The sequence below is a fragment of the Archocentrus centrarchus genome, chromosome 1 (genome assembly GCF_007364275.1).
Source record: "Archocentrus centrarchus isolate MPI-CPG fArcCen1 chromosome 1, fArcCen1, whole genome shotgun sequence".
Lineage (NCBI taxonomy): Eukaryota > Metazoa > Chordata > Actinopteri > Cichliformes > Cichlidae > Archocentrus > Archocentrus centrarchus.
Genome location: NC_044346.1, coordinates 14,495,946 through 14,522,446, shown reverse-complemented (window position 1 = coordinate 14,522,446; position 26,501 = coordinate 14,495,946). Strand labels below are relative to the sequence as shown.

General features: G+C 40.2%; 1 protein-coding gene across 1 annotated transcript; it reads left to right on the top strand.

The window, feature by feature from the left end:
- Window positions 1-1,403: 1,403 nt before the first annotated feature.
- Window positions 1,404-26,501, top strand: smad1 (SMAD family member 1). The gene is made up of 7 exons (XM_030737530.1): window positions 1,404-1,532; window positions 10,664-11,204; window positions 21,246-21,509; window positions 21,599-21,715; window positions 23,644-23,865; window positions 24,109-24,365; window positions 24,989-26,501. Exons 2-7 carry the CDS (start codon window positions 10,805-10,807, stop codon window positions 25,130-25,132), a joined length of 1,404 nt encoding a protein of 467 aa, XP_030593390.1. The 5' UTR covers window positions 1,404-1,532; window positions 10,664-10,804; the 3' UTR covers window positions 25,133-26,501.

The following is a 26,501-nucleotide window of genomic DNA, read 5'->3' as shown; positions in this document are numbered from 1 at the left end:
GCTCGCGCTGTTTTCCCAGATTTATTCACGTGCGGCTCGCTCCCGCCTCACTCAGACATTCTGTCGCCAGCGCCGTGACGTCACCTGCGCCAGAAGCCTCCTCCGCTCTGAACGTTTCCCTCCGCCTGTCTTCTAGATAATCTAGTCCCCTCACACCGCGGCGAACCTGAACTTGACTAATGAACTGGTAGAATACACAAAGCGCTATTGTTGTTTTAAAAAAATTAAAAATAAATCTGAGCCCATTTTCTCTGCCAACGTTAAAATGTATTAAAGTCCTCACTGGGACTATGTTTGAGCAAATTACTACATTGATAAGCCTGTGGTAGTCACCCTTTTTTAGATCTGTATATTATCTTTCCGAGTATCTGTAATAGTATCTACAAGATCTGAAAAACTTGCTTAAATTCTACTTATCTTCCATGTAGAGATTGCGCTATCTCCTTTTCTGACTTCTTCTCATCTGATCAGATAAAGTGTTACTTCCCCTGGGCCTCAGTCAGTTCTGAATATTTTTGATTGCGGCTCAAGAACATGTATGGACAGATTTGGCTCGCTGGTGTGCATGAAACTGCAGCTGCTGTCCTGCACGAAGGCAATGTTTTCATGTATCATCGTGCAATATTAATGTGTGGCTTCAAAAAACTGGGAGAAGGGGTTAGTCCTTCGGTGGGGAAAGCATGCATCAGGTCTGAGGAGTTGGGACGGTGACATGTATAAGCATGTTCCTGTGCTTACCGTGCTCTTGGACACTTTTGTTCTCCTGGCAGAACTGTACTTATCATGTCACAATCAAAGCAAAAGGGGGCTGAGAGGCAGGATTTAAGTTCAAGAGTTCACAGATAAACCACAGAGATGTGTGTTACTTAAAAAAAAGAAAAAAGAACCTACTCATAAATAATAGTGATTTGAACAAAAATGAGCTCCAGCGACCCTGAGAAGGATAAGCGGAAGAAAATGGATGGATGTATGGATGGATATATGGAGGACTGAAAACGTGTTTGGAGAGGGGATCATTATGATTTAAAGTGATGCCTGTTGTATTTGGGGAGACGAAATATAGAGTGGAAAAGATTAACTTATTCCAATTTTTTTTTTTTTTTTTGCAAAGCATGCAGAAAACAGTCATTTCCTTTAATCTTGGGAGCCTCTTTTCTCCTCAACTGCCAAAACGACATTTTCACCTCACTTAACAGACACGTTTGCACCTATAAAGAAGACTCACACCTCTGCACTGAAACCCTCCACTGCTGAGAATCTCTTCGAAATTTGTGAGAAAACCGCAGTGTTTCGATATTGCACAGTCCACTTAGACGCAGTGAATGATGAGGTTAGAAGTGAAAAAAAAAAAGTAGGTCCTCTTGTTGCCGGTGGGGCAGCATCTCGCGGCGGCGTGATACTGGCGCTCGGGAGAGTGTGAGACGGCTCCGCGACTCACTGACGCCAGGCCGAGCAGACCCAAAGTCAGGCGGAGAGCGCACGCAGGAGGAGTCACCAACACAGAGAAACGGAAAGCTGCAGAGAAAGAAAAGGTAAGTTAAAGTTTCCCCCCACCTTCATAACACAACGAATAAAAGCTACCTTTGACTGTTCTCTCTTTTCGCTCGTCACGGTGCGCATGGCTTTGTTTTTAAGGAAGTAGATCCCAGCGGTTATCAGCTCATCACTGTCAGTTGGCAGCTTCAAACTTTTTTTTTTTCCTCGTTTTGCGCACACGTTATCAGACGGTAGTGGGAAATTTAGCCGCAAAGTTGTAAATGTCTTATAAAAAATTAGGGGGGAGGAGTGGACTAACTTAATGAATTTTGCAGCAAAAGTTTCACCAGAAATTGCAGGAGTGAAGATTTTCGTCACTAAAACTAAACTCCATTAATTACCCTTAAAGCGTTCACCAGAACGAGCTCTCCTTTTTTTTTTAAACCATGTAATCAATTTTCAGCTGGGAATAATTATTCTGCTATTTTTAAACTACCGGGTTTTTGTTTTGTTTTTTGGGTTTTTTTTTTCTTTTTGGTTTGTGAACATGCATGATGTGGATAAATGGCCTTCCTGTGTCATACGTTTTTATATTGCTTCATCAATGAATTGTTTACTTTGTAAAACAAAACGTGAAAAAAATGGCCACCCGTCGCCTGTTTTTTTTTTTTTTTATAGCTTGTTCTGTCTAGAAATTAGTTTATGTGACATTAAAGAGAAAAGCAGCAAAGCTTTGCATTTTGATAAGCAAGAAACTGAGCATTTAGCAAGCTTTTCCCTTGATAAAAAGCAATTATCAAAACTGATGATTAAGTTGGTCACATAATTCTCTAATTTATAGTGTCACATACTTCTAAAATGACCATATTTAGATGCCACTAAACCATTTATCAGTCTGTAATCAATAATGAAGTATTAAAAATTGTCATTTTTAACTTTTTAACAAAAATATATTCATAGTATTGTTGTGGTGTTTATTGATGTATGCAGACTTAAAGTGGCTATTCAGCTGGTGCACTTGTGTGCTGCAGGGGACATATGTCCCCATGTGTTGATGAACTTTGTTTGTGTAAGAGTGCATGTGAGGGAGGATTGCAGAGAGAGGCAGAGACCTACAACTAGAGCTAGGTCTCTTGACATTATTGAAGATGACATATCAGATTACTCAAAGGACAAGAATTTGTCCTTGTCCGTGATTGCATTCTCTGTATGTTGTGCTTTAACTTCTGTTTAAACCAGCGTTGTTTTTTTTTTTTTTCCTGTAGCTTTAAAATGAGCTGGGAGTCTTTTGAATGTGAATGCAGAAGTCAATATCAGAGGCCTCTATGAGCCTAATTTCTGCCTCCGCGAACACAAAGAATGACATTTTATATTATCCATCCATCCATCTACTATAGCAGCTGCTAACTATTCAACTGCAAGGTCTGAATACATTGCAGATTTCCTATATGAGAGAAAGTCAAACCAGTATCCACTCTTTAGTTAACAGGTTTAGACAATCATATTGATTTCATAGGGTAAACAGACAAAGAAAGTAATCATTAGATTAAACACATGCCCCGTGTCGCTGTATGGTCAGGATAACATGCCTGCTATGTGTTGGGGTGAGCGTCCACCCTAACACAACACAAACCCAAAGCTGAGTGCTGAGCATGTTTGAAATAGCAGTTTGAAAACCCATGTGTTTGCTAGTTATGTCTGTAGTGGTGCAACTGGCATATCTGGGACATAAAGAATCTGATGCCAGTTCAGCCTCTTCAGAGTCTGAACCATACTGAATCATCTTGTGTAGTTTTCTGGTGTTTTCTATATCAGACTTGGAAGGATGCTGAGCTGTGGATGTGTTGGTGAGTTTTAGGAGCCCCTCGGGTCAATGCCATGTCTAGTCAGCAAGACCAGCACCTCATATGTGACTGTGGTTACTTCAGGCTTCGCTATTACACTGTTGAATTGATTGGTTCTAGGTCTAGCTGTTCAGCCTAATACTGAAGGCTGCTCAGTTATGGCAAAAATTAGTCAGTTATTTCTCCAGTTGCCAGTAGTTAATTTAAAAAGCATGTCATTTTAACGGTGGATATCCTTGAACTTTAGTTGTCATCAGCTGAAATCTGAAAAAAATGTGACCTGAACTAAAGCTGCCACAGCATTTAAGGGAGCAAATTTGGTCTTTTAGTGAACAACAAAAGTAAAGCGGGTGGGTCTGAAAGCCAAACTGTGAGTGCAGCACAATCATTGCATTATCTTGGTTGTCTTGATTTAAGTATTGTTGAAGGTCAAAATTTTAATTTAAAATTTGAATAATTGCACATCCCTCCTTAATACTTTTTTACAGCCAACTGAAGTACTTATTAGGGAGCCTGGAAAAACAAACTGAAGCAGCTCATCCTTTAGGTAATGGTATATTGCAGCAGTTACATTGCTTCATATGTTAGCCAATAAATATCAAGGAAGTGCAGTAAATAAATCCCAAAGATATACTGCCTTTGCAAGTGTGATCACAAGAGAAAAATATAAAATGTCCTGCTCGGGTTTTGTTTGTTTTTGTTTTTTTCCCTTTGAATTCTTTAACAAAAAAACAAAAAGTAAATCAAATTTATCCTCTTCCAAAATGGGCTTTTATTGATAAGTGCTAACAGATGTGAAAAGCCAAACACTTACATTAATTGTCTGGCCCAATTTGCCATCATCAGTGCATGTATGTGTAATCACTGATCAATTTAGGTAGTTTGTAGTTGTTAGGCCCAGCGGCATACAGTGCATAATGTAGGTGTAGCTTTTTCTACTACTCCTGTTCAGAGGAGGTGGAGAGAGAGACAGCAGGAGTTTTACTTTCCATTTCCAGCATGAAGAGAAAGTAACTTAGCCTCTATTAGCTGGAGAGAAACTTTAACTTAACTAACATAACAGTCTAAAACATCTTTAAAATAATTTTTGTTATGTAAATGATAAGGTTTTCAAGAAAGAGCTTTCAACAAAAACTAACACCAGTAAATGAGTTAGCCTCTAAACTGACACAATCTAGTGAAAATTGACAGCTTTTTTTGTAGTTCGGCCAACAATCAAAATCACAGATATTCACTTTGCAATTATACAAAACAGAGAAATTTAGGAAATCTGTCTGTTTGAGAAACTGGAACCAGAGATTGTTTGGGACTTTTGATTTAAAACGGACAAGGATAAAGGATTTTCTCAAGTATTTAAAAGATGTTGTGAATACTAATGTTGATTTCTCAAAAGGACGTGTTAAAAATGACAGCTGGTCGCCTGTTTTAAAAACTATTTTTTTGAACTATTTTCTTGAGCTCTATTGTTAGAATTAGTATTTGTAAAACAGCCTGTAGTGCATCCTTGTAGTGTCACGATTCATACAGTAATGCCCCTTGAAGGCTCTTGATGTTGAAGTACTGGCTGAAGAGACCAGATACGTGAGTGTTCTCCATCTCTCCTCCTCCCAAACACTCAGCCTGTCTTAGATCTCTGGCTTCACCATCACTCTCACTTACTTTCTTTCCTTCTGTCTCTGCATCATTCCCCCTTTCTTCCTCTCGCTTTATCTATCACTCTCTTCTTTCCTGCACTCCTCGGTTTATAGCCAGTGACTCCATTGAGCGGGGGTTAATGGAGGCCCTATCCAGGACCTTGCTGATAAATAATGTAGCTTCTTTATAATGCTCCATCCCCAGGGAGGGTCCAGAGAGCATCATTACTGCCTCCTCATCCTACACAGCCCAGGCCTAAATTGATTAACAGACACTGGATCAGTGCAAAATGATCCATGGGGCTAGTGTAGTGGCTAACAGCTCGCACCAGGTGGGTCAAAGCTTTCGCCTGTCAGTGTCGCATGATCCCACTATGTGCTCCTATTAGCCTCGGTTTCTGTCCGGTGGGCTAACTGATTGCCATAACAAGCTACCACTAACACAATAGTGAGAGAGCATTGCTCGGACTGGCTATAGGGAATGGTTTTTATGGAGCTGCGGCATATTCACAAATAGAGCTGCTGGGTTATCTAAGTATGGCTTATTTACACAAAAGTGGTAGTAGATATAAGTTCTGAAGTTTTACTGCTGTTTGCACTCATTGCTGACATGTTGAATTGCAAAGTCAGGGTTAGTGGGACCTCTTCAATTTTAGGAAGTTTGACTTGAGGAGGCGTTCCAGCTAAAAATTCTGACTGTTGCAGTTACGAAATCACGTGCATGGTTTTAGAATATGATGCATTGACATTAAAATTCCACGTTGACTAATTTTTGTAGTCAAAATCATCGATTATGTCAGCCCTACTGTTAAGTCCACTGGTTACCAGGATTTTACTCTTTATTGTAAGACCTAGAAAAGCATGGCACACTGAGCATTTTATTAGAGCTGGAAGAATTTGGCTTGTTTTAACTCCCAGTGTGGAAAAGGGGTCCTCTTGTTTTTTTGTTTTGTTTTTGTTTGTTTTTTTGGGGGGGGGGGGGGGGGGGGGGGGGCTGAAGGCGCATTTGAATTGAGAAACAGAAACAGAGTGAGTTCTTGGACAAGCTCTTCATTATATCAGTGACATACCTGTAAAGTTTAATTTATCCACAGACGGTCACACACATACCAACCAAATTACTCAACACAACCTACGTTGTAGTTTCTGGTACAGTGGGGATTTCAAGGACCATGCAAAACCACACACAAGACAGAAACAATGCCAGCCATGCTGTTGTTGCAAGAGGTAAATATTTTTGAGATGTGTTTGGAAAGTTGGTTCACAGAAAGGCTGTTAGGTCATGCAGGCATCCTAGCCTGTACATAGATATAGGAAGAGGGGCATATTGGCGCCTTTTTATTTTGACTGCCTCACAGAAAACTCCAAACTAGCATTGTCCAAAGAAGAAACACAGTGCCATATCAGGGCCTTTAAATAAGCATGTGGTCAGGCTAGCAGACAGATGTTATTGACTGTCAGGGCTGGAAATATCTAAGAGACATGGCCTCCAGCTGTAGCTGAATGACAGCACAGGATTGTTAGGTCTGCTCCAGATGTTGCTGTGCAAAGCTTCCTGGAGTCTTCCATCTGAAATGGATTAAAGTTGGTCTTTGTGCAGCTAGTCCTGAACGTGTGCTGATAGTGCTGGTTGTTATTGAGAGGCCATCAAAGAAGCTCTGTGGCTGGATGTGGATCAGAATGACTTCTTATAGTCTGGGTGGTGACCCTGACAGAAATAAGATGATGTTGATGTTTGCCTTTTGAACGGTGTGTGCTGTTTTTATGCTGCACCCTCAGCTCTCGAGTACATGTTTTGTTTTGTTTTTTTGTTTGAAAATGTGCTGAGTCAGCTTTGCATCAGACACTGACAAGGCCACCATGGAGATATAGTGTACGTCAGCTCTTAAAGATTTCTAATTTATACTGATACTCAAGCGAACTGATGAGTTTATGCAGAAACAACAACAGCAGCAGCCAGCCACTAACAACAGAGGATGACTTGTTGTACTTTTTTGGGACCAAGAGAAATGTGTCATAGCTTCAAGGTCTGAAATAAACGAACTACCAAAGACAAGTGTCGATGTTCGATTCACATTTATGTTTTTAAAAACAAAACAATGCTTTCTTTTTATCTAGCTTGTGTTAGTGGTTTGATTATATACAAATCAAAGTTTATATGTTTTCCCAGGATAATGTAATTATGTTTACCTTCAATAAGCCACTCGTTAATGTAGGGTACAGTAGGTCTGCATTATGAAAAAACAGGGCAATTGAGGATGTCACTTCATCTCATTTTGTAAGCAAAACAGTTATTTGAATAAGTAAATGTAAATAAATCTTATTAGTGGTATCAAGAATTTGTTAGTTGAAGTCCTAGTTTTGTTTTGAATTGGAGTTAATTTACATTTTTATTGTCTTTTTAATTTCAATTTGAATATTTTAAATTTTGTTTCATTTAGTCTGCAGAGTGAATTTGCTTCTTTCAGTTTACTTTTTTGGTTTGAAAATGTTCAGTTTCAGTGTTATTTTTAGTGTTTTTAATTGTTTTAATTAGGGATCTGTGTAATTTGTTGATTATACATTGAAATATTGGTGTCCTTGCTAATCAGCACCAGAAATACTTAGTTTAATGAATTTAAAAAAAATTTATTTATTTATTGCACAATGATTGTTACCTGTTGGTTCAAAGATGTTATGGTGCCACCTACCTCTAGCAGCAGTAGCTCTGACAGACTGTTGCGCCCCCTCTCTGTGACAGGAAGTTGTAAATGAGCAGGGTGTAAAGTAAGCAGATGACAGATGTTTGAACCAGCGTGGTTCTGCAGTACTTTAATGTACAAACTGTGCAGTTGTATGTCAGCCATGTCAGAGTAAACTAACATGTAACCATGAAGTCAAAGGCATGAGTAACCACATTTAGCATAGGCGGGTGGATGCTTGCATGCAAAGGAGGAGGGCTACTGAGGCTAGTCCTGCTAACATTAGCCACACTCAGCAGACTAATCTAACCTTGTGTGTGTGTGTGGAAAGATTTGCAAAGTGGTGCACATTTCATCTACATTAAACACAATTTGATTATCAAGAAATGTGATCAATGGTTTCATAGATCTTAGTTTTTATAGCTCTTAAATACACATACAATATTTGGCTAACAACATGCATTAAATTATACTCAGTTTTGAATTCTTGCAGTGTTTCCTGCCTTGTAGATTAAACGACCAGTTTTTTTTTTTGTTTGTTTGTTTGTTTTTTGCCTTTTTACAACTAGTAAAGCAGGAACTTCCTCAGTTATAATGTGGGTGGTATTTGTCAGGGGAAAAGTTTAAGAAATATAGAATAGGTATTGCAATATACCATTACTTATAAATACCATTTACAAACACCTTATACACCAAAGCCTCCTGATTCCTGTTGTGTTAACAAAGTTAACCAGGTTGACAAAGATTAAAACTAAGGTATTGTAAGTACACAATATCAATTAATTTAGTCAGATTGTAATTAATTGTAATTAAAAGTGTTTTTCACACCTAGTTTTAGTTTTAAGTTGACTATAACAGCTTTTAAGACAACATGATAGAAGTCCAGCAACTACAGTGATAAGCGAGGCCACGCCTAAAGATTTTCAGACCCAACAGTTGCACTACAATGGAAAGATGTTCATGGTGAGAGAGCCAGAAAAAGAAGATAAAAGTCAGCGATGGTCACTTCAGGAAACAGCCCCCCCCCCCCCCCCCCCCCCCCCCCCATCCTGCACCTGTGGAAAAATCTGCAAGTCTCAGCAAGAGTGATGTCACTGCCATTCAAGCGATGACACATAAGAAGATAAAACTCCACAGCTTGTTTCCTGTTTCTGTTAAGGTGGCGACGCTCCTGTCACTATTAAGATGTAGTTTTTCTACCCATATGTCACCTCCTTTGAATGGTTGTAGTTCCATCTCACTTTTTAGATGAGCCAATTATATTTAAGCTATTTATAGTTGCAACTTGCAGCTTTCCAGTCAGTGTGGTTGGCAGTAGTAAGTGTCCAGGGCCTCCACAACACACACACACACACACACACACACACACACGTTGTAAATAGCACCTGTTCGCATCAAACTTCCCTGCCCAGATGCCAGTATGAGGTAGCTTATACAGGCAGTAGCTGACAAAGATAGAAATCACTATTCATCCCATAATCTGAAGGGCCAGGAATAACTACAGAGCAGCCTTAATGATGTATTTGTTCCTGCTCGCAGGAAATCCAATATACTGCAGGCTTTACTGTCAAAGAGTGATGCACACTCACTCATGATCGGTTACAGATAAACGCTGGTGGATTCCTGACACGCTGTTTATTTAATTCAGGGATTGCATCTGAACATTCATCTGCAGCCAAACCTCAACCATAACTCTGTTTTATCTGTCTAATCGCATTCAGGCATAACTTGAAAAGAAGCTGGAACGAGGAGTGCTCAATGTGCTCTTGTTTTCCCTTTTAAAAGCCAGAATGCGTGTACCTTCTGGCTACTGAATTGCTCCTATGGGACCCCATTGAATAGGCACATTTATCCTGGTGTTTGCATGCACTTCCTTTTTATTGTCCTAGACATTGCCAGGTTCCTGCCCAAAACCAGTGTGTGTTTGGTTGGTGGTTTGAAGCTTTTTTTGATCGTTTGCCTCAGCTGGTTGCTCATTAGCAGTTTCCTTCCTCTGAAATACAGCCTTTTTAATCTCATATGCAGTGTTATCAAGCATACTATTACCTAATGAGTTGTGTGTTCATGTAAGAGAGTTTTTTTTTAAATATTTGCACTACTGTTGTGCATATACTATGAGGTTTTGTGATTCAATACATTTCATCTTCTCAGAAAATTAAACTGAGAAACAAGACAAAATTAGTTTTAATCCAGAGAAAGCAATTCTAAAATCTTTGATCACATCGATGTGAAATGTATCAATATGTTGTCATATTGCACTTCCACAGTCCAAAACATTTGTTTGTTTAAAAAGGATAGTGCATAAAAATGGCCATCTATATAAAACATATAAATAACACAGAAAAGCAACAAAACACACAAAATACAAACAAAACATAATTTTTTAAAATGCATCTACATTGCATGATGCAGCTGTTTGTGTCAGAGTTGCACACTTTTGGTAAAGTTCTTGACTAAATTTGACTTTCACACAAGATTGGTGAAGTTTTTTTTTAATCGATCTATCTAATCAGGAAATTAACTGGCAGTAATTTAAAAATCTGATTTTTATTTATATCTCAGGCAAATCTATCAGAGCCCGCTGGCTTTTACTTCTTAAATATATAGATATTCTTTTATGCCATATCCCACGGCAGCCTCTTTCTGTGGGTTATGCAGGCAGCACGTGACGTCTTTTGTTGCAAATGACATCAGTAATTGGTGGTAATGTGACAAGACATACGGGCAGGAAGCAATCAGAATGTCTGGTTAGGGCTGATGTTCAGAGTGTGGGTGTCCTCTGTGACTCTCCTGCCCTTTTCCCAGAAGCCATGAGTGATATGACCAGACCAGCTGTATGGGTGAAATCATCGCTTGCTTCATCACGGATTATACCAGCAGCTCTGTTAGTGTAGTGAAAGAAATGAAAGGGGACTCATGTTCATGTTATGTAGTTCATGTGCTGCAGCTTGTGAGAGAGAGGCAGTGAGATGCATATCTTTTAGTGAAGGACTTGAACTTACGCAGGTTCCTTTTTCTTTTCTTCTAGTGATCTTATCTCGCATCTTGGAAGCCAAGGATTATCACCTAAGAAAACAACAATATTTTAACCTTTGTGTTCAAAGACTGGACGTGTCCTACCACTAGTTACACTTCTTTTTGGAGAGAGGAGGAGGGCGGCTTGGACAACATGAATGTCACTTCGCTCTTCTCCTTCACCAGCCCAGCAGTGAAACGGCTCCTGGGTTGGAAGCAGGGAGACGAGGAAGAGAAATGGGCAGAAAAGGCAGTGGATGCTCTTGTTAAGAAACTGAAAAAGAAGAAGGGTGCTATGGAGGAGCTGGAGCGGGCTCTCAGCTGCCCGGGCCAACCCAGTAACTGTGTGACAATCCCTCGCTCGCTGGATGGACGGCTGCAGGTGTCTCACAGAAAAGGCCTGCCACACGTCATCTATTGTCGGGTGTGGCGCTGGCCTGACCTGCAGTCCCACCACGAGTTGAAGGCGCTGGAATGCTGCGAGTACCCTTTTGGCTCCAAACAGAAGGATGTGTGCATCAACCCCTACCACTACAAACGAGTGGACAGTCCAGGTGAGCGATATCCCGAGGTAACTGGGGCTGCATGCATTCACACTGACCTTAATATTTGTATAAGCCATGCAGACTCATTCACAGTGTTATAATGAAATTCATATATTTTTTTTAATGTTTTTTTTTTAGGGGGGGGGGGGGGGCAAAGATGTGAATGGACACATTTTTAAATTTAGGGAATCATGGTCTACAGTGACTTAGTAACGCGTTACTCTAATCTGAATACTTTTTTTTTTGGTAACGAGTAATCTAGCGCGTTACTATTTGCAGTCCAGTAATCAGATTAAAGCTACTTATCCAAATCACTGTGTTACTATTTTTGTCATTTTCCTTAGTAAAAAGATATATTTATGCTTTCTTCTTGCGTCTCAGGGAGTGAGGTCTGGCCGATGTTGCGTTCCGTTTTCAGCATGAGGACAATAATAGCACAGCGACACAAACGTAAACAGTGGAGGGAGGAGAGAGATGCACGTTTTCTAGCTGGAAATACAGGCACTGTTTTGAGTTTGTCAGCTAAAGATGACAACATCAAGGTTTGTTGTACACTCTGTGCTGGCGACAAAGTGCTATGTAGCTTCAAAAACACTACGTCAAATTTGAAGAAACATTTGGAGTTGCAGCACGGCACGATCAAGCTTACAGAGCAAGTCCCACCAGGTGGTGCGAAGCAGAGAGCTGCGGCTAATTCAGGAGGCCCCCCAGCACCCAAACAACAAAAGCTGGACTTTGGTGCAAAACCAGTAAGTGGGGCAGAGTTGAAGAAGTTGGTTGGACAGTATGTAGTAGAGGAAATGCTGCCCTTAAACACGGTTGACTCGCCCTCGTCTTGTGGTTGTCATTTTTATGTTGAGATGGCAGGTGGTGCTGCCGGTGTTGTGCCAAAAATTGATCGTCTGCCAAAAAGTGATTTTCGGTATTTGCCAAAAAATTATTGCCTGTATTTAAACGGCTGTAAATGAATTGTTGACCTATAATCTGTGAAACATATGTCAAACATATCTCTCATGAATGATATCAAGTCATTTTGAGTGAGAAACAGCATTTCTATCACAAGGTAGAAGCTGTAATCAGTTTTTGGCAAAGTGACTTTTATATATTTGTTTTTAATCAAGGTAAAACCTGTCATTGACATAAAAAATTGTCTTTTTAAACAGAAATCTGTCTTAGAGGGCTGCAGAAATCACAAAAAATCTAACATCACAGTTCTAAAAAGATATTTTAAGTTGCCAAAAAGCACTGGTTTGATTATAATGTATTTGCAATAACACAGACTCATAAAGATTCTTGAAAAACAAGTTATTTATTCATTTTATATATATAAGCCCTTTATAAATCATGCTGACTACACTCTGTTTACCAATATAAGCAAAGACATTACATATAAAAGCACACAGAATCACTTTATGGCAGACGATCACTTTTTGACACAACACCGGCAACTGTTGAATGTAACTAATAATGCAACTTGTAATCTAACTTAGTTACTTCTAAAATTAAGTAGTCAGTAAAGTAGCTAAGTTACTTTTTAAAGGAGTAATCAGTAATTGGATTACTTTTTCAAGGTAACTATGCCATCACTGCTGGTCTAGTAGTTTGGATTAACACCATATGCTGGGATTTCCTGGTTTGGTTTGCTTCGCCTTCTCATGTTTAAAGGAAAACCATGACAAAATAAAAACTTTTAGGATCCTAAAGTTTCTGTATTTTCCTTTACTACACTGCTCAAAAAAATAAAGGGAACACTCAAATAACACATCCTAGATCTGAATGAATGAAATATTCTCATTGAATACTTTGTTCTGTACAAAGTTGAATGTACTGACAACAAAAATCACACAAAAATCATCAATGGAAATCAAATTTATTAACCAATGGAGGCCTGGATTTGGAGTCACACACAAAATTAAAGTGGAAAAACACACTACAGGCTGATCCAACTTTGATGTAATGTCCTTAAAACAAGTCAAAATGAGGCTCAGTATTGTGTGTGGCCTCCACGTGCCTGTATGATCTCCCTACAACGCCTGGGCATGCTCCTGATGAGGTGGCGGATGGTCTCCTGAGGGATCTCCTCCCAAACCTGGATTAAAGCATCCGCCAACTCCTGGACAGGCTGTGGTGCAACATGACGTTGGTGGATGGAGTGGGACATGATGTCCCATATGTGCTCAATCGGATTCAGGTCTGGGGAACGGGCGGGCCAGTCCATAACTTCAATGCCTTCATCTTGCAGGAACTGCTGACACACTCCAGCCACATGAGGTCTAACATTGTTCTGCATTAGGAGGAACCCAGGGTCAACCGCACCAGCATATGGTCTCACAAGGGGTCTGAGGATCTCATCTTGGTACCTAATGGCAGTCATGCTACCTCTGGCGAGTACATGGAGGGCTGTGCGGCCCTCCAAAGAAATGCCACCCCACACCATTACTGACCCACTGCCAAACCGGTCATGCTGAAGGATGTTGCAGGCAGCAGATCGCTCTCCTCGGCGTCTCCAGACTCTGTCACGTCTGTCACATGTGCTCAGTGTGAACCTGCTTTCATCTGTGAAGAGCACAGGGCGCCAGTGGCGAATTTGCCAATCCTGGTGTTCTCTGGCAAATGCCAAGCGTCCTGCACGGTGTTGGGCTGAGAGCACAACCCCCATCTGTGGACATCGGGCCCTCATACCATCCTCATGGAGTCAGTTTCTAACCGTTTGTGCAGACACATGCACATTTGTGGCCTGCTGGAGGTCATTTTGCAGGGCTCTGGCAGTGCTCCTCCTGTTCCTCCTTGCACAAATGCAGAGGTAGCGGTCCTGCTGCTGGGTTGTTGCCCTCCTACGGTCTCCTCCATGTCTCCTGGTGTACTGGCCTGTCTCCTGGTAGCGCCTCCAGCCTCTGGACACTACGCTGACAGCAAACCTTCTTGCCACAGCTCGCATTGATGTGCCATCATGGATGAGCTGCACTACCTGAACCACTTGTGTGAGTTGTAGAGTCCGTCTCATGCTACCACGAGTGTGAAAGCACCACCAACATTCAAAAGTGACCAAAACATCAGCCAGAAAGCATAGGTACTGAGAAGTGGTTCTGCAGGTGGGGACCACAGACCACTTCTCAGTACCTATGCTTTCTCAAGACACACATTGAGTGTCTTGCTAATTGCCAATAATTTCCACCTGTTGTCTATTCCATTTGCACAACAGCATGTGAAATTGATTGTCAATCAGTGTTGCTTCCTAAGTGGACAGTTTGATTTCACAGAGGTTTGATTTACTTGGAGTTATATTGTGTTGTTTAAGTGTTCCCTTTATTTTTTTTGAGCAGTGTATAACCAGTTCTGTAGATTTAATTTTTTTATCTTGTTTGTTATCCTGTTGTCTGGCAGATTTTTGTTACCAACCAAAACATCCACACCTTTTACTTGAATGATGCAAGAAATTTCACTTTAGCAGGAGAGATCATTATTTTATTTAGTTTTTTGTGAAGTTATAAATTATTAGATCTAATCCTATAATCAAAAAACAATTAAAATGACATGTTACAAAGGAAAAAAAAATAATCATGTCACATAAAAAATAAGCTCAGGTTAATCTCTTTATAAAAGTTTTTGTACTGACCCAGCTTGAGTTATTTCCTTTGGCAGGTTTGTTCCCTGCTTTGGGATTCTACCTACGAAAATAAAACAAATCAAATGCAAGCTGGCCTTTCACTAAACACAAAATGGTCAGCTGACAAGATAAAAACAACTGTGTGCAGGGTGCTAAGTGTGTGTGTTGGTAGGGGTGTGTGTATGTAGCAGGAAATTCCATCTGGGGGAGAATAAGGGCTTTGTTTTGGGCATGCTCAGTACTGGAGGCCTTTCTTTTTTTGAACACATGTATACACACACAGGCAGACACACTCACACTTGCATGTATGTTACAAAAATTAGGACACACACACACACGACTGCAGGCAGTTTCTCTGAGGATAGCTGGAACAGGAAGACGCTCACCCTCTCACAATAGGAGGAAAGAGTTGTTGGCTGCCTTACACACATTTTGTTTTAGCAGCGGATGGAAGACAGGGCTGCGGTGATTCAACCCCACAGCACCTGTCTATCCACACTACTCCACCACCACCACACACAGGCATCTTCTGCACACACACCCTATTTTTCCTCTGTTAACACCACCCACCTACACAAACGCATCCTGTTAATAGCCCTTCAACATTCTACATAAAAGCACAGCTGTCTGACTGCTCCACAAATAGCCTGTAAAATAAACATTTATTTATTGATGCGTTAGCCTATTGCAGCACATATAGGCTACCTGCAGGAATACAGACAGCAGCGTGAGCCCCATCTAACATTTCACCACCAGCTTTATTTATCTGCATATTATTTATAGACACAAGTGGAGCGTATCTCTGTGGTTTCTACTGCACCTGAACAGTTTCCAGCCAGGATATTTACCCCAAGTGATGAATTCCACATTAACGGCTGCCTCAGAGTGCAGAAACCTGAGAGTCTGGGCCAAATACTGCTGGCTAAGACCTACTGCCTGGAAGCTGACATTTGAAAAATGCAGCGACATCTGTGCTCAGAATGTTGAATCGTGGAAAGGGCCAGAAACAGATTTCTTTGCTGTGCTAGAATCAAATATCTTACTTATTGAATTCAGATGTCTTTTTCTACATGTATAGAACATCATATGATGTATAGAGTGCTTAAAGTAATTAATTTATTACAAAGATGGATTGCAGTCCCAGTGGGTGAGAGAAAAGAAATTACACAAATAAAGAATTTGATGTCCATGATCTAAAAACCGAAAACAAACAAACAAGTTTGAACCACTGAAAATCTGATCTTGTGCATCACATCCACAAGAGGGTGGACCAACAAAAATACAACTTGTAAATATATTTCAACTAGGGGTGGGACTCGATTAAAAAAAATTAATCGAATTAATTACAAGCTTTGTAATTAATTAATCGAAATTAATCGCATTTTAATCACATTTCAATATTTGACATGATAAATATTAATTTAAGTTTAGTTGATGAATTAATCAATATACATAAGCTTAAACTTCAAAATTTTGTTTATTTTCCCACCAGTCTACTACACAGACCAATGAAGGGTGGAAGTGCTCCTGTGATAAGCAAACTCCTAAAATTAAAGTTAAGCATCATAACTGGATAGTTTTATTCAACATTAATGTCTCACTTGTTATAGTTGGAAATTAATCATTCTCTCAGCTGTATTCCTTGATGTTGAAATGTGTTATGCTTGTTTTAACAGCTTATTTTGAATTAAAGACTTAAAATTAAACCACAAAAAGGAGAAAAAGTTCGTTCTCCGTTTAACAGCTGCTTTTACACAGCTGTGCTTCGCACTCACGGTTGCTAGGCGACATGAGCTACGCAGAGGTGACGGCAGCTGATATGAAGGCTAGCTGCTCACTTCCGGCCTTTGTGGTCTTCGTGGGCTACGAAAGACGTGGGCGGGTCCTTCGCAGGATGCGGCCCCTAATTTGGACATTGTGCGTCGATATAATCTGTATGCCTGGAACTCGTGCACTGAGAAACGTTCCACAGTGCAACGTGCGATTAAAATGCGTTAAAATTTTTAACGCCTTAATTTCCCCATAATTAATTAATCGAAATTAACGCGTTAAAGTCCCACCCCTAATATATATATATATATATATATATATATATATATATATATATATATATATATATATATATATATATATATTAGGGGTGGGACTCGATTAAAAAAATTAATCGAATTAATTACAAGCTTTGTAATTAATTAATCGAAATTAATCGCATTTTAATCGCATTTCAATATTTGACATGAGAAATATTAATTTAAGTTTAGTTGATGAATGAATCAATATACATAAGCTTAAACTTCAAAATTTTGTTTATTTTCCCACCAGTCTACTACACAGACCAGTGAAGGGTGGAAGTGCTCCTGTGATAAGCAAACTCCTGAAATTAAAGTTAAGCATCATAACTGGATAGTTTTATTCAACATTAATGTCTCACTTGTTATAGTTGGAAATTAATCATTCTCTCAGCTGTATTCCTTGATGTTGAAATGTGTTATGCTTGTTTTAACAGCTTATTTTGAATTAAAGACTTAAAATTAAACCACAAAAAGGAGAAAAAGTTCGTTCTCCGTTTAACAGCTGCTTTCACACAGCTGTGCATCGCACTCACGGTTGCTAGGCGACATGAGCTACGCAGAGGTGACGGCAGCTGATATGAAGGCTAGCCGCTCACTTCCGGCCTTTGTGGTGTTCGTGGGCTGCGAAAGACATGGGCCGGGTCCTTCGCAGGATGCGGCCCCTAATTTGGACATTGTGCGTCGATATAATCTGTATGCCGGGAACTCGCGCACTGAGAAACGTTCCACGGTACAAAGTGCAATTAAAATGCGTTAAAATTTTTAACGCGTTAATTTCCCCGTAATTAATTAATCGAAATTAACGCGTTAAAGTCCCACCCCTAATTTCAACATAAACATGTCATGTAAAAAAATTTACAAAATAAACACAATAATTTGGTTACGTTATTTTGAATGGACCTTCAGTGCCCAGAGTGAGCTCTGCTATGGAAAACATGGACCCCAAATTTTCTTTTCCTCACCATGAAAATAAACAAGTAGCAGATTCAAGCAGAGTTGGGGTGTGAACTCCTAACTAATGTATGTTACTAGCCTACTGTGATGTTTTACACTAACTTTACCTTTTAAACTAAATGTTAAAAGCAAACAGGGAAAAAAAAAAAATCATCCTTTAGCAACCTTGGCCCTAATAACGTTGATGTGATGAAAAGCCAGTTTTGCATTCTGTGTAGCTCGGGAGACATTGGCCCTCATTTCCTTATGTGTGTGGAAATGTTTTTACCCTGTGCAAAAATAAAGTGCTTACAGAAAATTACCATTGGATTTATGAAACATGCACACCAACCTATTTGTGTTCTTACCACCATGAGTACACCAGTAAATCAGATTCATTGTGAACCAGCAGGCCTGTGCAATCTGTATTAAATTTGCAAAGTGCCACGCCTCATTTCTCTATGTAAAGAAACATTTACCTCCAGGCGAAATGGAGAAACTGGTGGTGATTTAAGAGAGAAGCCTGCACCCCGAAGGCAAGAAAGCAGGCAAAAGTCTGACTGAAGAAACTGAAACAATTATGTACAAAGAGGAAGCCAGAAAATGTGCCACTTTCCAAAGTGTTTTGACAAGAGTGACAACTGTTTTAAAATGAAATAAATGAAACACTGCCATTTCTGTACATTATTTCTCCTGAGACACTCAATGTGGATCATGTGTTTAAAAAAAAAAAAAAAAAAAAAAAAAGTTTGGACATCAAAGACTACAAAGAAAAGAGGTGAAGGACAAGTAGCACATGATCTGTCAGCCCGAGATGAAAAATATACTGCAGTGGGGGGGGGGGGGGGGGGGGGGGGGGGTATCCAGTATCGGTGGGATACTGCAAAGAAATTAGACTTAGTGAGGAAAACAATAATCCAACAATGATAGAAGTAATTAAAATGAAAGATGAGATCATTTATGATAGGATGAAATAAGGAATGTGTTCAAATTCAAAGGATGACACCTACACCATTCCACTAAGTATTTTGTATTTACAATACCAGTCAAAAGTTTGGACACACTCAACCATTCATATTAACGGGTAAGTGTGTTCAAACCTTTGACTGGTACTGTACATGTTTGTTTATTGAATCATTTATTTTATTGTAATTCTGAGCATTTTGTGGCTTATGGTGTTTTAGAAAATTGTAAATAATGACCAAAAGACAGTAATGTTGCAGTCATTTTAGAAACTTTTGTTAAAATTTCCGAAGACAGCCAGGTCTTCATTCATTTGTACGCTTGATCAGAGGCATTTCTGAATTGATTTGTGTAGGCTCAATCTATGCATACATTTGTGTTTATGTACTGTTAGTAAATGTGGCCCAGTCACAATTTTATTTATTTATTTTACCTAAAATGTACCTACACGAGAGAACAGTTTTGACTTATCCAGTCATTTTGTCACACCTATGATAACCTGTGCTAAAAGGAAGGGTGATACAAAGAGTACCACATAATTTCTAATGGTTGACAGATTTTACATCTCATGGTTTAAATGAGTGTATCATTTTAATTTCAATTAAATTCTATTTTATTTATAAAGCACCAAATCACAACAAACTGTTGCCTTAAGGCACTTTATATTGTAAGGTAAAGAGAAAACACCATCAATCACAACAACCCCCTATGAGCAAGAACTAGGCAATGTGGGAAGGGAAACTTTTAACAGGAAGAAACCTCTGGCAGAACCAGGCTCAGGAGCCTCTTTCCCACCAACAGGGTTCCGGAGCCGGAGCCGTGAATTGAACCGTTAGGCGGGTTTTCCACCGCCGAAGCACTCGGTGCTCGGCCGAAAAACGGGTTCAATTCCGGCCCCGCAAACTAGCTGGTCTGGAACCACGAACCCGTGCCAAAAGCGGCAGAGGGGCGTGACTCTGCCGACTCAACATCAAGTTTTCTACCATATTACATGTGTATTACACGAAAAGCGAAGCGATTTTCACGGCTGTGAATTAGGTTGGGCTCTAAGGCTGAACTTGCTGCTTTGTATCGGTTCATATCACAGATAAAAGGACACAAAGTGCGTACTTGTCGTCTTGCTCTAATCGCTGTCTGTGTTTACCTCTGTGCTGCACACTGATGCTGCAGTAGTTTGGTTTGGACCATAAAACGTATTTGCAGCACAAGAAAGGAGAGCGTGTTCTCCCACGTTTGTGACCTTCGGCTTCCGTGTCCAGACCCGCCCACGCTCATACGTAAAGGAGCAGTTCACAGAAACGCGGTGGGAATGCGGGCCCGTTCTTAAGCGTTTCGCCGGTTCATTGGGATCGGCACGGGAACTTGCTCCGGCTCCGGAACCTTGGCGGTGAGAAAGTAGCAAGGGAGGGGCAGCCATGTGACCTAATTGCAGGTTCTACCACTTGGCAGGAATGTTCTTTATGACTCAAAATGAGTTAATGTCATTCATGAGAGATAATGTTTGAGATATACTTGACAGATTATAGGTCAACAAGTCATTTACAACAATATAAATACCAGCAATAATTTTTTTGGACAAATACTGGAAATCACTTTTTGGCACAAGACCGGCTATTCAGATGACAAATTGCTCCACTGCCACTGTGTACGGTGTGGTGGCATGTACATTTTGTGTACATGCAATGCAGTACAATGTTTTTATAGATAGGAAAGAGTGTATTTGATACCAAGATTTCCAGAATTTTTCAACGCCAGGGTGTCTTTTTAATACTTCCTATTACATTAAAATACCAAAGAACCAGGAGAAAATAAAATGTCATGAAAAAAGATCAACATTTTCTTTGCACACTTTTGAAAAAGATTATTCTTTGTACACTTTGGAAAATGTTGATAATTGTGAATGACCCCTTAATGTGCTGGAAAATCTTGAAAATGGACCAATTTGATCCTGGAAAATGTGTACCAATCCTGATAATAACTAATGATTAAATGCAGCGTGGGGCATAAACACAGAGAGAGTGAAAAGGGGGAAGCCCCAGCAGCCTAGGCCTATTGCAGTGTAACTGAGGGTGGGTTCAGGGTCTCCTGATCCAGCCCTAACTATAAGCTTGATCAAAAAGGAAAGTTTTAAACCTAATATTAAAAGTAGAGAGACAGTGTGTCTGTCTCCAGAATCCAAACTGGGAACTGGTTCCACAGAAGAGGGGCTTCAAAACTGAAGGCTCTGCCTCCCATTCTACATTTAAATACCCTAGGAACCACAAGAAGGTCTGCAGTCTTAGAGCAAAGTGCTCTATTGGGGTGATATGAAACTATGAGGTCTTTAGTAACCCAAGGTTACCTTCTTTATAGGTGTAGCACATGATGGACTAGCTGTGGAAAAACGTGCAATTTGTAAGGAGTTTTTTTTGACTCATTGGTGGAATCCAGTTTTACTTTACTCAGTATAATCTCTCTCTCTATATATATACACAGTGCTGCCGCCTGTCTTGGTACCGAGGAACAGCGAGTTTAATGCCAAGCATACAATGTTGCCCCGCTTTCGCAACCCCTTACAGCAGAATGAGCCACACATGCCCCAGAATGCCACCTTCCCAGAATCCTTTGGTCAGGCCAATACCTTGCCTTTCCCCCATTCACCTGGAAACAGTTATCCAAACTCACCTGGAAGTGGCAGCAGTGTTACCTTCCCTCATTCACCATCCAGCTCTGACCCTGGCAGTCCATTCCAGATGCCAGGTGAGAACCTTTAACTGCTATTTTTTTAGTTTTTCCCTTTTACTCCACAAAAACTCACTTTACTTTGCTGTGATTCCTTCCTCATGCAGAGACCCCCCCTCCTGCCTACATGCCCCCAGAGGAGCAGATGAGTCAGGATTGCCCCCAGCCAATGGACACCAACCTCATGGCTCCACCTTTGCCCCTGGAGAGTAATAACCGGGCAGGTAACCATGGCAGTTGCTATCTCACTTTAAAAAACACACACACACACACACACACACCGTTGCACTCACTTGTTTCTTGTGATATCACATCAAGTTGGCTGCACCTGCTTGCCTTGATCTGCAGGTGTGCTGGTGCAAAGATTTTTAGGAAGCGTGGCTGGTCATTGCTTTCTTTTTTCTTTTTTTTTTGGTGTGCTTGTGGTCAAATGCAAATACACAAAGATAAAGGAAAACTTCAGTGGGGTCACTATTCTATATCCTGTCAGTTTAAACGGTGTGTGGTCAAGGCATGCTAGTTCACAGTGGGCTTTGTCTGTGAGTGCAAGCCCAAGGGAAGCTCAAAGCCTCAGCAAATTAAGCCAGGCCTCAGTCATTTTATGGGGTCTATAAAAGCTGGGGCTTATGTCATCTTTGCTGCTGGTAATGACTTAAAACTCGTTAACGATAAGGCCTACTAATTACCTCCAACTTTTAAGTCTAAAATGCGGTGCAGTAATTGCTGCTATCTTGAATTTGTGTTTTGGACTTTATTGTACTAGACAGACAGCATCTGAGCACTGCATTCATAAACTCACAAGACTACACAGTGAACATGTATTGAGCCTTCAGATTCTGTAGCTTTTGTGGTATTAATTTCTATCAGTAATCCAAAGAACTGTGATTATTGCTGAAAAGATGTTTTATGGTAAATGAGAGCTTTTAAACAAACCTTGAAGGTGCAGAACATAAGCTATTCAGCATTTTATAAAGAAATGTAACCTTTCACTGGCCTAATCAAATTAAGCTGTTGGCTGTGTGTTACTGACCCAGCATAATTAGCAGTTATTCTCAAATTGGATTATACCAGAATTCAGTGGTTGAAAGGCAAGTTACTTCCATCTGTAGTTATTTATATTTGGTATGTCTCTGTGCTGGGACCTCTCTACCCTTAATGTGTATACATGGAAATTTGGAGGCACCAAGTTGGTGTATATAAAACGGGAAATCAGTGACAGTTGATATGACATTTCATGAAAAAGAAAGCGGGTTGTGAAGTGGCTTGCACAGGCAGGCTAAAGAAATGTAAATAGTGCGCCCTATGCAATGTTTTTCAGTTGGATGTGTAAGGTATCAGCTGATGTGGGCTGGACATGAGATCAGGTGATCTTCTGAGACTGAGCTTGATTTTGATGACTACCTAAACAAACAATATTCTTTTCTTTCTTTCTTTCTTTTACTGTTCAAAGATAAATTAGGGAGAGACTGCACTTCTACTTTGCAGTTTTAGACTTTCTCCCAAACTTTTGCTTTCCACCCCCACCAAATATTTTTACTTTTGCGTCATTGTGCACTTAAAGCTGAGCGATTCTGCCCATGCATGCTGACAGCTGAGCTGTTGAAAGTTTTGCTGGCAGTGGGAGTTTGGGGAGTTTTTCAGTTCTCTTCCACAAGCTGCATCCTGTACACGGGAGCAGGTTTCTATTGTAGGCCAGTTCTGGGAAGGGGACAGACAAAACACACCTGCTAGCCAGTGCCACGCTGCAGAGGAAGTTTGGGAGAAGTATGTGCTTAGATAAACATGATTTATTCCTCTTACAGAGAGAGGGTGAGGCCAGCTGGCACCGGCTCACCCTGTGATACCAGGCACAGCAAGCATGCTCATGCCCCATCTATTGACTGTTTGCCTGCTCAATAAATGCTGGCATGCAGACCACAGATGGTTTTGATGCTTTAGAATGCATCTGCATTGATTTTTGGTCAGAATAAATGTATAGAAATGCACATATTTATTTGAATTATGGTTATGGGCAACATGGGATACCTTGAATAAAAGAAGAGTGCAGAGGAATTTGATTAAATATTTGGTTTCCTGTCATCAGTGCCTAAAATGTGCCTTGAATATGTGTATACTCTGCTCACTACAGTGACTTAACCTGTTTCCTGTGCAGATGTGCAGCCTGTGGCCTATGAGGAGCCCAAGCACTGGTGCTCTATTGTTTACTATGAGCTCAACAATCGTGTTGGAGAGGCCTTCCAGGCTTCCTCCACCAGTGTGCTTGTCGATGGCTTCACAGATCCCTCCAACAACCGCAACCGATTCTGCCTCGGCCTGCTCTCCAACGTCAACCGCAACTCTACTATTGAGAACACCCGGCGGCACATCGGCAAAGGTACAACATGGGAAACCTGTCAGTGACTGTAATGAACCAATTGTCAGCTAATCAGACTAAGTCAGTTCATGTTGTCAGCAGGGACTGGGATCTTGAGTGAAACAGATCAACAAATTGACTAAACCTTATTGAGCATTGATTTCAGGTTGACCACACCAATGTTTGGCTTCTTTCGATAAAGGTGACACATCCACACTGTAAATTCAGGGGGCCATCTCCTCATACTCTCTTACCCTCTCTCAGGCGTCCATCTGTATTACGTTGGAGGGGAGGTGTATGCAGAATGTCTGAGTGACAGCAGTATCTTCGTCCAGAGTCGTAACTGTAACTACCACCACGGCTTCCATCCCACCACCGTGTGCAAGATTCCCAGTGGCTGCAGCCTAAAGATTTTCAACAACCAGGAGTTTGCTGAGCTGCTGGCCCAGTCCGTCAACCACGGCTTTGAGGCAGTTTATGAGCTCACCAAGATGTGCACCATCCGCATGAGCTTTGTTAAGGTAGTCTGGTTTGAACTTTCCTTCTAAAGAAATAAACATTAGTATTAAGTGTTTTTGAACTACAGGTGTTTAGCACCTTTAAATCAGTTTTCACCTTTAAAAAATGTTTATATGGTTACTGTTGGTGATACTGGTAAAACAAAAAAATCTGATTAATTAGCAGTTGAATTACCCACTAAGCAGCCACAATATTTTGTTTACATTTTTTTGTTGCAGGTTAATATAATTCCAGTTAACCACGAAACTAATGTACCTGCATCTCTATTTAGGCTTTTATGCTGATACTATATGATTTTATGTATAAATTTAATTCTCATAAAACTATGATAAACACCTATTAGTGATTACTAATAATCTGTCATTTTTATTTCAGTTGGTGGTGTCTTTGACAGATAACGGCAGATCATATTACGCCAGTTAATCCAAAGTTTAGCAGCGCTGTGGTTTTAAAACTCTGCATGGGAGATTTAAAAACAAGGCACTTAAATATTTTTTAAGATGAAAAAGGATTTTTAAAGTTGAAAAACATGTATATTGAAACAGTTCAAAAATACTTAGTGATTTCAAAGGATAAGGAAAATACTAACAAATCCAAGCTAAGAAAAGAAATCCTGTGTTTTCAGGGCTGGGGAGCAGAGTACCACCGCCAAGATGTGACCAGCACACCCTGCTGGATTGAGATTCATCTGCATGGTCCCCTGCAGTGGTTGGATAAGGTGCTGACTCAGATGGGCTCTCCCCATAACCCTATATCCTCCGTCTCCTAGGCTTCACTGTGCTCAGCCCCGAGGCTGTCCATACCCCAGCATTTTGATTTAAGTAGCAAGAACAGGGACTGGCTGGTCCCAGACTGGTTTGTGTTTTAGTCAAACTGTTTGAAGTTTTGAGTGAAACACAAACTGATCTGAGACCTTTGAGGTTGGGCTGGTTGTTAAATGAGTTTGTTCTCTGGGCACATTTACAGACTGGGAGAGGAGTAAACAAGGTGAGCGTGATGCAACTGGAAGATACTTGATCTCTGTGACCAACTGTAATAATTAGACCATCACACTCATATTGATGCAAGTATCCTCTTTGATCTTGCTCCCACAACTTTTTTTTCTTCATCTTTCTACTATTCTGACTCATAACTAGTTTGCATCTAACTATTCCCTCGGAAATCCAGATATACACATGTAGTCACAATAATTTTGGGACATTCCAGGTCGCCGAAATTGCAGTTGGCTGCTGTTTTCTGTCTGACTGTTGTCAGGTTGGCATGAAATGTGCTCATTAAATGTAAACAGCAGGAAAATTTTCATCTCCAGATATGTAAAGAAGTGTGCCGGGTTGTCAAAATGTTCTTTCTTGGATTAATAAACGAGAACGGTTTAAAGTTATAATAACATCAACATAGAATCCACTATTACAAGTACTGAAGAATAATATGAGGACAAAATTAGGGCTGTTTGAGCATTTAGTGTAGGGTTTAGTGTGGGGCATGGCACTAAAAGGGCATTTCAAACAGTTTTAAGTATTGCTCATCTTGTGTTTTCAAATGAATTTTAAGAAAAGGGATAGTGTTTAGATATATTCACTATTAGAATATGTGCTGTGCAGTCTGGTTTTGCAAAAGCCTAGTTTGGTTAGTGTAGTGTTGCACATTTAAGACTGGTAGCTGAACATGAAATGAAGCGGAGGGCAAACACAAAGTACAGCTTAGTTTGTCCCCTGCTGTGTACTCTGCAGCAGAATCAGATGTGCCATGCAGAGTCGCATTGAGGACATTAATATTTCAGTGACTGCGCCTCATCATCTTATTACATTGAGCAAAACGTGTTAAATGACTGTTATGGGAAAAAGTTGAGCATTCAGATTTTAATCGTGACTGAGAAAAGGGCGTCAGCTGCTGACTTCCTCAAATTTTGTTTTTTAATAAAATGCAGATTTTTGCCATTCAATTCTTTTATGCTTTGAGAAATCCTGTTTGCAATAAAACTATTATACTCTTTACATTCTTTTTGTATTTTTGAACATTTTTTTGTTTTGTCTGCACTTTCACATGTTGCCTCCTTGTTTTGGTTTTGTTTTCTCTCCCGCTGTCTGTTTTGCTCAGTAAAACTCCCAGAAAAGCAGTTTTATTCCATGAATATCAAG

Excerpts from the sequence above, each read along its gene's own strand:
- smad1 (XM_030737530.1), top strand. The coding sequence starts at position 10,805 with ATGAATGTCACTTCGCTCTTCTCCTTCACCAGCCCAGCAGTGAAACGG. Across the intron at positions 11,205-21,245 it reads CAAACGAGTGGACAGTCCAG|TGCTGCCGCCTGTCTTGGTA; the intron begins GTGAGCGATATC and ends ATATATACACAG. Across the intron at positions 21,716-23,643 it reads GGAGAGTAATAACCGGGCAG|ATGTGCAGCCTGTGGCCTAT; the intron begins GTAACCATGGCA and ends TTTCCTGTGCAG.